The following is a 13705-nucleotide window of genomic DNA, read 5'->3' on the forward strand; positions in this document are numbered from 1 at the left end:
TCGAAATCCACTTGAGTCACCATCCATCCCCTATAAAACATTTATAATGTCTTATTGCAAATCTTTACTTATCTGCTTCAGTTACTAGAGTCTGACCTATTCAAGGCAGAGACCATGGCTTCCATCTGCACACTCCTAAGTCTAGTAGATGGTATGTACTCAATCACTGGTTTGAGAAAAGGAAAAGAAAACATTACATGAGCAGGAGAAAATGTACTATGAATATAGTATAGTTCCAATAATTAAATCTCCTTTCTATTTTAAACTTTGTTTAATCCACTCTGCCAAAAAATCTTAAAGAAAAATAAAACTCACTGGCACAAAAGCAAAAATTAAGACCACTGTCAAATAATGAGCTGGTTTTATAGCTTTGGAGAACAGATGGATGGCGAAAGTCTCCCTCCCATACCCTAATATCCCCCCCCCCCATCCCAATTTCCAGTGGTTATAATTTAAAAATATGGCCAGCACTGTTACTTTTGGCATACTTATTTGGAAATTTTAAAAGAGAAACAAATAAAAGAATGTCCAATGGGGTTATATGAGCTTAAAGTGGATCTACAGTTCAGTTGTGTTATTTTAAAGTTAATAGTATACTAATGTATCGGAGCAATGGCATCTAAACAAAAGAAAAAAAATAAAACAAAACCCTTCTGTTTTCCTAGGAGTTTCAAAAATCTTTATTGGAATGCTATATGTAGTTATAATTGCTCTATTTTAAGGGGATATGTAAAAAATTTTAAATATATGTTATTGATTTCAGAGAGGAAGAGAGAGAGAGAGAGAGATAGAAACATCAATAATGAGAGGGAATCATCAATCAGCTGATGACCAGCTCCTGCACACTCCCCACACTATGGATTGAGCCTGCAACTGGGCATGCACCCTGACCAGGAATCAAACTGTGACCTCCTGGTTCATAGTTCGATGCTCAACCACTGAGCCATACCATCCAGGTAGATATGTCAAAATGTTAATGATGGTTAAAAATATATCTGAGGTAGAAGTAAGATTGTTTCTTACAAAGAAACCTTCAGTGATTAAATTTCATTCAAGTATTTCCAGATTTATTTCATAGATAATGTTAAATCACTTTTTTCAACTCCCAGAAGGAAGATTAAGCTATTTTTCTTTCTGTTTTGCAAAAATTGGATTGGTCCTAAAAGGAATACAAGCTTACTGTACATAATTCCTGGCAAGAAGAGAAAATTATAAAAAGACTCCCCCCCAACACACACCCTTACGCCTTTATTCCAATGTTTTAAAAAATGCAACAAAATGTTGATTATTAAAATAATGCTTCTTCCAAGAAACTCAATTAACTACAAACTATTAAGTTTATCAGGAGAGTTTAAAGCAAGACGAACCAAAGTTCCATGTACATTATATATAGATAGAAATGAAAATACACAGTATCATCATTCCACAACATGAAAGAAAGATAACTAATTTTTTAATGTCCTACCATGATTTGTGTTTGCTGGGTGATCAGCCTCAAGAAGATGGTTTTCTCCACTGGTCAATCCTTTCACAATTTCCCAGTGTGAATTTTCTGTGAGAAATGGCTCCCAGCCGCAGAAACCAGACTCAAAGTCACACATGAGATGATTGGCTGTTATGCGTGGAATAGAAAACAGGTAAGGAGAAATGAAGTTGGCGCATACAAGGAAACATTGACCTATACTAGCCAATCAGCTTAGGAGGTGAGAATAATCATTCTACTTTGTAAAGAACCTTTTCTGTTTATCAGGATAGTTTTACTTTCCAATTTCACAAGGTTTCCCATGTGCTGTGTGAGGCATCCCCCATCTATATTCTTCTATCTACAAGTCTGGCACCTTAGATTCTGGTTGGCCATCTCCATTATATTTAACTAGAGACCCAGTGCATGAATTCGTGCACCAGTGGGGTCCCTCAGCCTGGCCTGCGGGATCGGGCTGAAACTGGCTCTCTGACATGCCCCGAGGGGTCCAAGATTGCAAGAGGGTGCAGGCCAGACCAAGGGACCCCACTGGTGCACGATCGGGGCCAGGGAGGGACACGGGAGGTTTGCCAGCTGGGGAGGACCCGCAGGAGGGCTCCAGGGCATGTCTAGCCGGTCTTGCTCAGTCCTGATCAGCCGGACCCCAGTAGCAAGCTCACCTACCGGTCGGAGTGTCTTCCCTCTGGTAGTCAATGCACGTCATAGCGGCTGGTCAACCAGTCAACTGTCTGCCCCCTGGTGGTCAGTGCACATCATAGAAAGCGGTTGAGCAGCCTTAGCATATCATTAGCCTATTATGCTTTGATTGGTTGAATGGCTGACTGGCCGACTGGACACTTAGCATATTAGGCTTTTATTACATAGGATGATGCAAGGTGAAACTCTACAGCTTTTTAGGGAGTAACTAATACACATGCCAAGATGAACAAGATTCACCTGCTGAGATGGTAGTAAAAAATATCTATTGAAAATGTTGGAATTTAAATTAATTCTGGACACCTAAAGAAGTTGAGTTCAGGACCTCGGTATTTTTTCTATATTCTATTTTAACAGCTTCAAAAAAAAAAAAAAAAGCTAACCATTTTGGAATTGCAGGTAATTTAGACATTCCAAACTCTGCTGTTTTTCTCTCTTAATACACAACTAAAAAGTTCAAAAATACTTTTAAGTTTCTTTATCACAAAAGAACTAGTGCTAGAGAAAGTCAGGATTTGGGATAAGCTTTATAAGCATTTTTCCTAGTTTTGTCAACATATTACTGAGAAAAAAATAAGTTTCAGAGGGATGGGCAATGAAGTAGAAATTCAAACAAGTTGATTTGTACTTTTGAAAAATTAGTTATGTGTTTATTTCCTAAAATAAGAATCTTAGCAGATTGGGGAATAAATTAATACAATTAATTTTAAAATATTTTCATATATTTCTCTTTATGCAGATGCATTTTTTATAATAGCAGAAGTGAGAACAAAATAAATTTTGGTCAGAAAACATCTATTTTTCACAAGCTCCCTATGATCACAATACTATTGTTTTAATAACAGTAACAATAGACATGTTACCACTGATATCCAAATATGTGCCAGGTATTTTACATATATTATTATCTTCACAAATACCCTACACAGTAAGTGTAATTATTCCCAAAAGAGAAAAATGGAACTTTAGCAGTAAGCCTCTTGCCTATGGTAAGTTTCAGTAAATGGAACATCCACGCTTTGAACTATCTGACGCCAAAGCTTATACTTTGAAACCTCCCTAAACCAGACATTCTGGCTCTTAATTCAAAAGACTCCATTATTATATGTGTGGCTCATCGACATTATTTTCAATTTTAAATAATATGGTCATTTGACCAGTATTTTGAATAAAATCACTATATCTTAATCAAAGGATTTTCAAATTTCTATAAATAGGAATGCCTGATTTCATGATCAGATATTTCATCACTACCATGTCTAAAACACTAAAGTGCACTTTGTAAATAACAATGCCACTGCATTATCTCTACAGGTAAATCAAATGTTTAGACCTCAGAGCTATTCTTGTTTAAATAATCACATAATGGATACATAATGTAAGATATTTTTTCTTTGCAAGCACATATTATTTTCTCCCTCAAGTGGATTTCCCCCCCAAAAATAAAAACAAGTGAATTAACTATAGTATAATAATGAAAAATGGGGCACATTACTTAATTTTGAATCAATATGACAAAGAAATGCCATTTACCCATATATCTAAGTGGAAATCTATTGCTTCTAGATATGTTTTTATTTTCTCATCTCAGGCTACAGGAGTTTATAGAATACTGTTATTGATAAAAAAAAATAAAAAATAAATAAATAAACACACACAAAAAAACTTACTCCTCAAAGGAGAGTCTCTTCTGGTGTCTTTACATAATCTTAAGAACCTATGACCTAGCTGTGACTGTCTCCCTGGACATTCAGAAAATCCTCTGGTCTATTTCCTTGGTCCTCCATGGACTTTGCCACCTACTAGGCCACCTCCAAGTTCATCTAAGTCAATTGGTGGGGTGCAGAAATATGCAAAATTCAAAATATATACTTGACCTCTTAAATGTGCTTACAAGTTTCACATTCTTGGCTATGAACTTGGTCAGAAATCTTCTCATCTCCCCCTAGTTCCTAAGAGACACATTTCCCTGGCATAGAAAATCTTCATAGATATGGTGACCACACATCTGTGTCGGCCCACAATTGCCTCAGTTTATGCCAGTTACCCTAGTATAATAATTAATACCTCTCATTTTCCTCTCAAATGTCCCTGCTTGAGCAATAAATTCAATATTGCCATACTGGAGAAATAAATTATATACTGATACACAAAGGAAGCAAGTCCATGTGAATGACAAACTTATTCACTGCAGATAGCCACTGTAGTAACCTATTATGCTAGTAACCATTCTATTCCCCAACTAGATAATGGTGTGAAATGGCGATAAGATCAATAAGTGTGGAAATGCAAAGTACAACATGACCCAAGCATCACCAAACCCTTTGGCAGACTCTTCACAACTGTGCCTGTGTCACTTGACTGCAAAGATGTAAAGGAGATTTCAAGATACAATAATTTTGGGTTGTATAAATATTGACATTTGGCTTTAGGAGAAAAAGTTCAAACCATTTCTTTCATTACTTGGATGGTGCACATTACTTAATGGTGAATCAATATGGCAAGGAAATGTCATTTACCCAAATACCTAAGTGGAAATCTATTGCTTCTGAATATGTGTGTATGTGTGTGTTTTTCTCATCTCAGGCAACAAGAGTTTATAGCATACCAATATTGATAAAAACTTATTCCTCAAAGGAGAGTCTCTTCTGGTTTTTTTAAATATAATCTTAAGCACCTATGACCTAGCTTTACAAGTTAAAATGCCAATTATTGCACTTTCCATGGAACACTAAACACCAGTCCTTTGAAAAATGAAAATTAATTTTTTAAAATGCATTACCATAAATATTTAAAAGCTAAATGGTACAATCACCTCTGTAAAAATCATGGTGAATTGTTCAGTTATTTTACCCCCTGGCATTTATTCCAGTATACTAGAAAGGGCTTTTTTAAAGGCTAATATTCTAGAATTTAACTGCACTATCTATATATATAAAAGCCAAGTGATTGGAATGGTGGAACAACCAGAACAACCAGTTGCTATGAGGTGCACTGTGGTGGCCAACTGGCCCGATGGGGGCCCTGATTAGGAGTGGGGCTGGCCGGCCAACCACCCAAGGCCCGTCCCCCTGAATGGCCCCACCCTCAATTGCCCCCCCAATCAGGGGTGTGGCTGGCCAGCCAACCGTGGCCCCTCCCCCCAGCCAGCCCGGTTCCCGATTGCCCCCCCACCCCAATTGGGGGCAGGGCCAGCCGGCCAAACTCCTGTGCCCCCCCCCCCCGGCAGCCCAGTCCCTGATCCTCCCCATTGGAGGAGGGGCCGGACCCCACCCATGCACGAATTCGTGCACTGGGCTTCTAGTAAAATATAAGTCAAATTCCAGACACCAAAGTTGAAGGTATTCCATTTATATTCCCTGTTTATAATTCAAAAAGTTTATCCTAAAGTTATAAGTAGCTGAAGAAAACCAAGAGGAACAAACATTCTGGAAATGAATAAATGCCTTATGATACCTTGTATGTTAAATACTAAATATATATAAAATCTCAAAAATCATCAATTCATATTATAAATAAAATGTATTCATTATAATGAGTGATTTTGGTTATTTGGTTGCTTTTATCTAAGTTTCTGTGATTATAGAAGACACATCACTATCTCTAATCAGAGCATGAGATATGCCACTGCTGGTAATTTCAGTGAAATTTCACTGAGTTCATCACTGAGAGTAATATTTTTAATTGATGACAAAGCTTTCTCTTGCATATTTAACCACTACAGCATATTGGCAAAGAAAAATAATTTCATTGTGACACCTGAGGAAAATTCTTCTGGATCATAAAAATTAAAATATTTATGAATTCTCTAGTTTAGAAGTAAACTAGTTTTCTATCACATAAGAAAAAAGTGCATTTGGAAATGAATGGGTAATGTTCCATTAAATAAGCAGATATTATATTTGAGTATGATTATATTATAAAAATGTTTGTTAATATTTATTAAGAAACCATAAGAATATTTTCTCCACTAAACATGTATATATTTCTCTTAGCCACTGGGAAGTATTTTAATATTTAATAATTTAAAAAATATATGAAAGATGTCTAGAGATGGTATCATCATCTTACCTAATAATAGACAAACATGTAAATTGGCTGTACCTCTGCTACGCCAATCAGGAGTGATATGCTAATTAACCCAACAAAGATGGAAGTTAATTTGCATACTCAGCCACCAAGTGACAGGGGCGGGACACTTGTGTCATCACCATGGTGACGACACAGGCATTCTGCCCCATCCCCAGTCTCTCAGGGCCTCTGGCACTGTGGGAAGGAGGGGCCGGAGCAGAAAGAGGCAGCTCCCGGAGCAGAAAGAGGCAGCTCTGGGGCCTGAATGGAAAGGGGCTGGGCCGGAGTGGAAAGGCGCTGCCAGCAGCCAGGGAAAGGAAAGCCCATTCTAGCATGAATCTTCTTGCATTGGGCTTCTAGTCCTATATAATAAAAGCCTAATATGCTAAGTGTCCGATCATCTGATCGTCCGTTCAACCAATCAAAGTGTAATATGCTAATGATATGCTAAAGTCACTCAACCACTCTCCATGACGTGCACTGACCAGCAGGGGGCAGACCCTCTGACCGGTAGGTTAGCTTGCTGCTGGGGTCTGGCTGCCCTGGAGCCCTCCTGCAATCCCTCCCTGGCTGGTCAAGCTCCCACGTCCCTCCCTGGCCTTGGTCGTGCACCGGTGGGGTCCCTTGACCTGGCCTGCACCCTCTCACAATCTGGGACCCCTTGGGGGATGTTGAAGAGCCAGTTTCGGCCCGATCCCACAGGCCAAGACGAGAGACCCCACTGTTGCATGAATTTGTGCACTGGGCCTCTAGTAAAAAATAAATATGTTGCACTGAATTCTTGGTTTAAGCTTCTTTCATTTGAATATGTACCAACTTTTCCTTTAAGGTGTCAAAACTTACATTAGCATTTTAAATGCTCTAACAAGTTCTACAAGTAAAATAATTTTTTCACAAATTATTTTCTCCTGTTTTGACTTAAACACAGATCTATGTATCCTACCATCTTTTTTGGTGCATACACACAGTATTTTTTATATACATATTTTGTGGAAGGAAATGACAATTGTTTAATTAATAAAACCTCAATACAGGAAAATAAATGGGAAAAACATATCCAAAATCAAATGCTAAAATAAAAGTAAATAAATAAAAAAACCATTTGTTTGAGATATAAGAATTGTATTCATTTAGTTGGAATTCATCATTTCTAAAGAGAGACACAGAATCTTAGTTGCTAAGTTACATCATATGAGAATCATCATGTGGTTAAATTATATATATACTAGAGGCCTGAGTACAAAGATTTGTGCAAGAATGGGCCTTCCTTCCCCTGGCTGTTGTCACTGCCTTCGCTTTGGCCAGAGCTGCCTTTCCGCCCCGGCCCAAAGCTGCCTTTCTGCTCCAGCCCGGAGCTGCCTTTCTGCCTTCCCACGCTGCCCAGAGGCCCGGAGTGGCTGGGGTGGTGCAGAACACCTGCGTCGTCGGCATGCATATGCCCCCAGCTGCTTGGCACCTGCATATGCAAATTAACCCACCATATTTGTTGGGTTAATTTGCATACTCACCCCTCATTGGCTGGTGGGCGTCGTGAAGGTATGGTCAATTAGCATGTTACTCTTTTATTAGGTAGATTTATAAATATGACTAGGCTTGAATAGTTGTAGGTTTCTTGTCATCACTCTTATCAAAGACTCTCCATAAAAGGTCTGAAAGAAAGGTGTTAGGCCTTTTTTCCTACGTAATTGGTCAGAATGGGAAAAGTCCTACATTTATAAAAGTAAGCAATATACAATATACTAGTATGTCTCCAAGGGGAAAATGAGAAAGAGGTTCCCTCTCCTACCCATTTTTCTCTTTAAGGAAAATACACACACATACACCACTAACGACAACTATTCATTTGATGAACAGAGAGGTTTTGCAGTGCTAGCATTACCACCAATTCACAGCAGAGAATTAGTATTTGCTATACAGTCAGCTCTTTTTTTAGTACTAGCATAGAAACCCTCGCAAGGAACAGTGCTAATAGCTTCAGAATGAGAATGTACATTCATCTTATTTCATATTAGCTTTACCTTGCTTAAAACAAACTCTAGTTTTTTAAATCCAACCACAGTCATGATATGGAGCATGTTAATGAGTAAACCATTGATTCACTTACAGCAATTCATCGGATCTTCATCACTCTTATCAGAACAATCCTGACGAGAGTCACAGACTGATTCCTGGGCAATGCACTGACCACTGGCACAAGTGAATTCACCTGCAGAGCAAGGCTTTCTGGATGCGGCCTGTGCACACACATAGACCCAGAGCTGATCCAGCCCAATAAAACTTCTCTGGCTCAAAAGAGCCCCTTCGAATATAATCTTTAGTGGGGGAAAAAAATGAAAAACAAATGAGTTCATAATCTCTTAAAAAGACTAATTGTAATAACAATAGAGATTAAATTATTAAGAAAACTTCTGTTTTAAGAACAGGCAAATACAATTGATAACGAAGTTCTTATTTGAGAAGCCTAACCCACACACATAAGATTAATAGGCACATTAGATGCACGGAAGCCTCTGAAAAACCACCCATGCCCATGATCAGGTGAAGTACAGCATCCCACTTAATCCTCGACAATATCCCTGACTGCAAACTATTTACTTGGTCTCATCTTTGCAGCTCTCTCTCTTTAATATTTAAGGAAAAGACTAAGAATTGTCACTATGTACACAGCAATAGCTATGCATATTTTTTAACTACTGAAAGTAGTATTATAATGCATGAAGAGAAATGTCAGGCAAATGGTAAGGGATGCAACAGAAGAATAGAAAATTTAAAGATTATAAAAATATATTAATTTTTATCAAAAAATAATATATTTAATAATCAAAGCTTAAATTAAATAAATCTCATTTTCTCCAATCAAATCGCTGCTTTTCTGAAGGTATACAATACTAGCAAGTGAAACAACCATATGTTCCTAGTCCAATGTAAGATAATATCAAAATACTTTTGTAGGAATTGATTATAACCGATTCTTTAGATCGATTTCAGAGAGAGAAAAAGCGGAGGGCGGGGGGGGAGAGAGAGAGACAGATCCATGTGAGAAAAAAACGTCCATCAGTTGTCTCCCACACACGCCCCAACCGGGGATTGAACCTGCAACCTAGACATGTGCTCTGACCGGGAATTGAACCCACCACTTTTCCGTTATACAGGACAATGCTCCAACCAAGCCACACCCGCCAGAGCAATGTCAAAGTATTAATCTTCCTTCAAATTCTACCAAGAGCAATAGTCAACACCAAGAGGAAAAGATAGACAGAAAGAGCTGACTGGAGCCCTGACTGGTTTGGCTCCGTGGATAGAGCATCGGCCTGTGGACTGAAGGGTCCCAGGTTCGATTCCAGTCAAGGGCATGTACCTTGGTTGCGGGCACATCCCCAGTAGGAGGTGTGCAGGAGGCAGCTGATCGATGTTTCTCTCTCATCGATGTTTCTAACTATCTATCCCTCTCCCTTCCTCTCTGTAAAATATCAATAAAATATATTTAAAAAAAGAAAGAGCTGACTGGATAGCAAATACTAATTGTCTGCTGTCCAATATGATAGTCCATAGCTACTTTGGGATATTTCAATTTAAATTAATTAAAATTCAGCCCCTCTGTGGCACAAGCCACATTTTAAGTGTTTAATTAGTCACATGCAGTTTGTGGCTACCTTGTTGGAAAGCACAGATATAGAAAATTTCCATTACCACTCAAAGTTCTATTGAACAGAGGTGAACTAGATGTTGTTAAAATATAAATAAGATACTAGAAATAAAAGCCAACTTCTTTTATCTCTTCCGACTTAAAGTTTCTGAATAAGTTTTCTGCTTTGTAAAAACATGAACAACTATTATTTCTTTGTTAAGAATTACTTAAGATGAAGTTCAGTTTGCAAATATATTTAATGATTTAGTCTAGAAAATAGTATTAAATTTAAATATCTAACATTAAGAAAACTTTGTAAGCTTCTATACACTTTCCCATAATGAGTATCATAGTAAAAATGTATAAAATTATTGCATCTAAAGCTGTATATTTTCATAGCAGCAAGCAATCAGACATGTAGAAATATCAGTTTGAAGTTGTAATATTGAAAAATTTAAACTTGTCTCAAAATTTAAAAATTTAATTTTAAGTCCCCAAAATCTGCCACTATTAAAAATCTACTTACATTTAATATGCATTTGGAAACCTAGAATAACTTCCAAATTATTTTCTTTATATTTTACTTTGTTTTATCTTGGGGTTAAATAACAAAATTTTAACATTCAGTCTACATAAAAAAGATGAAACTCCAATCAGTTAGTACTCATTTCAGAAATTATAAAGATAGATATCAGCTTAGAAAAGTTGAAAGAGTGTCAAAATGTTAAGTCAGTAGGCTATGTTATAAACCTCAACTTTACTGAGATTGCTACAAAAATGCTATTGTTCAGAAATTCCAACCTCAGAAGTAAACAGGATTCTAAAAATCTCATGATTACAGATTAGTGTCATTTGGGTTCTCCCTTTTAACACCTAGAGACATGTATGAATATGGCATTAGCATAAGGAATGAAATTGTTTTCAGAAGCCACACATATACTTATATTCCAATATAAATATATACTTTAATGCAACACAAAATGAATGTAATATTTAATAAAGTACTGCACTTCAAAAATAAAATTCTAAATAGCAATTAATAATACCAGATATTAAAATGTTATCTCACTAATTTACTATATTTTGTGATATTGCCATAATATTAGAAAAGAAAGAAATGACAGGCAAACATTTAATATGAAAGTTTAGGAAAATGTTATCACATAATTATTTCAGCACAATTTCAACAAAAGCCCATGTAAGTTTTCTGGAGACAGTCTTCACTCTGAGTCCTTCACTCAGGGGAAGTTTGGCCTGAGAAGGTCTAGGTAGAATAAAAAGAAGTAGGTAATCGCTTTCCCCAAACATATGTCTACATCTTTAATGTAAATGCTAATTTAAATTTAGCAATGGGTGATAAATTCACCACTACACAGCTAATAATGAAACATGATAAAAAAAATACTTGCTCTTCCCTTTTATACCTTAAATGACTTCAGTCCTTCTGGTATTAACACATCTGTTTTCACCCATTTTTTGTGAGTTGATGTATTGTATGTCCAAAATATTTCTTCTTCCTTTGATTAGAATAAAAAAAGACATTACTCATTCCCCACATTCCACTCTCATACTTACATACCTACACTCTTAATTACATTTTAATAGAATTTACCCTACCTGTAGGATATTAAGTGCTAAAAAATCTAAAGCGTTGGTGAAAGGGGTGTATAACATTTTTTAAAGGAAACATAAGGAAATGGGGGAACACAAGTAGGTGGAGTAGCAAGGATGTTTAGGGCAGTGAAAATAGTCTATATGATAATATAATGATGCATATGCCATTATCATTTGTCCAAACCTACAGAATGTACAACATACTATACTGTACATCTGTATAGTGATCATTTCCCAGGTTGCGCCCAGTGCACGAAATTGGTGCACTGGTAGGGTCCCTAGACCTGGCCAGCGATCAGGGCTGATATTCAGGGCAACCGGCGGGGCAATCGGGGGGTCCCCACTGGCACCCACCTTGGCTGGCCTAGGGCCTGCAGGCAGGGGCAGCTCCTGCATTGAGCGTCTGCCCCCTGGTGGTCAATGTGCATCATAGCAGTGGGTTGTTCCGCCATTCATTCGATTTGCATATTGGGCTTTTATCATATAGGATGCATTATGAGGTAACATGCTCAATAAAAGTCTCTAATGTACTCCAAAATTTTGCCTCTGGTATTGGGCTTTATAATTGGTGACTATGTTCGTAAGCTCTGAAATAATCCTATTTTTCTTTGGATTTTATCAAACAGTCAAGTTAATTTGACATTTCCCTGGTAATGTTCAGAATATTTACCTACAGGGTGCACTGATTTTTCATATATCAACACAGTGGAAATGCAAAAAGTGGCCAAATTATGTCTTAGGCTGAGCTTTGAGATGCCTCTGTGCTCTCCTTTTTACTGTGAGATAAGCAATGGCACTAGAAGGTGACATCTAGTTATAATGACACTCACCCCTTTTCAAACTCTTGCAAGCATTTATCTCCATGGTTGGCTTCACTTATTTGATTCATATCCAAGATTTTCTAGAAAATGAATCTATTTTCAACTTAGTCCTTTACCCTCTGATTTCTATTCATATTTCCAAGTCTTAAATATTTCAGAAGATAGCCTAAACCTACTAAAATGTACTTCATTCCATGACTTATTTATATCAACTCTTAAGACTCCCACAGACAGTGAAACATACATGTTAGACATGTTTTCATGGTCACATCGGGGTGAACTGGAGTTATAAAAAGGTGAGACACACAAGAATTTTTTGCTAATTATTTCGTATGCGACTTCAGTTATTCCACATCAAGACACTCGTCCTCCACAGATGCTTTTAGTGACACTGCTTGGCAAGCTGTAGTCATCACTTGCCCTCACTTTCATTTTATGAGAATAACTGAGAGCAACTGTGCTCTTTTTTCACAATGACTAATTGATTCCCCTCTGTTCTACTAGAAGAAGAATGCATTTACATTTTTTCTGAAAAATGAGCAGAGTTCTTTTCATATTGTAAATGGAATTTCATACACTAAGTTAATTGTATATTGTGTATGAAATCCAGATTTTTCTACCACATTTTCCTGTCTCATGCTACAATGAAAAAGAAAAATAATTAACCCCAACTAAACAAAATCAACTTCTATTTTATTTTTGTCCTCATAGACTCTTATCTAATTACTTTCAACAGGTGTCAATGTGAAAGAGACTCCCAGTTCAAAAAAGCCTTTCAAGTGATATTCTAATTTTTATTATCTTAATAAATAAAAATGTTAAAAATGTCTTTACTCTTCCAGACCAGCATCAGTAATGCCATTTTACCCTTCAAGAAAAATATTTATTGCCGAAACCGGTTTGGCTCAGTGGATAGAGCGTCAGCCTGCGGACTGAAGGGTCCCGGGTTCGATTCCGGTCAAGGGCATGTACCTTGGTTGCGGGCACATCTCCAGTGCGAGGTGTGCAGGAGGCAGCTGATCGATGTTTCTCTCTCATCGATGTTTCTAACTCTCTATCCCTCTCCCTTCCTCTCTGTAAAAAATCAATAAAATATATTTTAAAAAAAAGAAAAATATTTATTATTACATATTTTAGAGATATCTGCTTATCCTTCCCTCTTCCAGTTAAGAAAATAAAAGGAACCAATTTCAAGGGTTTATTTTATTTTTAACTACTTTTTATTGCATGCAGGATAGGATCATATACTGTGGTAAAGACCTTCCTTCAGGAAAAGTTTATTATGGCTTTAAAAACTGTATCATACAAGAAAAGATATTTCTAAGGCACTGTCTTCCCTGCCCTAACTGTTTTCTTCCTGTTTGCCAGTGGGAATTTAGAAAATATGTAGAA

The 13705-nt window shown here is 37.0% G+C and overlaps 1 protein-coding gene across 1 annotated transcript in view; it reads right to left on the reverse strand.

The window, feature by feature from the left end:
• The window catches only part of MALRD1 (MAM and LDL receptor class A domain containing 1), a gene marked incomplete at its 5' end in the record, with an annotated part of 676620 nt that overhangs the window by 585540 nt on the left and 77375 nt on the right, over nt 1-13705 (reverse strand). The window contains 3 exons of the mRNA XM_080679375.1: nt 1466-1612; nt 8355-8562; nt 11303-11395. Coding sequence (XP_080535501.1) covers nt 1466-1612; nt 8355-8562; nt 11303-11395 — 448 coding nt within the window. The remainder of the gene's footprint in view (nt 1-1465; nt 1613-8354; nt 8563-11302; nt 11396-13705) is intronic.

This window comes from Plecotus auritus (assembly GCF_963455305.1).
Source record: "Plecotus auritus genome assembly, chromosome: 1".
In the NCBI taxonomy this organism is placed as follows: Eukaryota; Metazoa; Chordata; class Mammalia; order Chiroptera; family Vespertilionidae; genus Plecotus; species Plecotus auritus.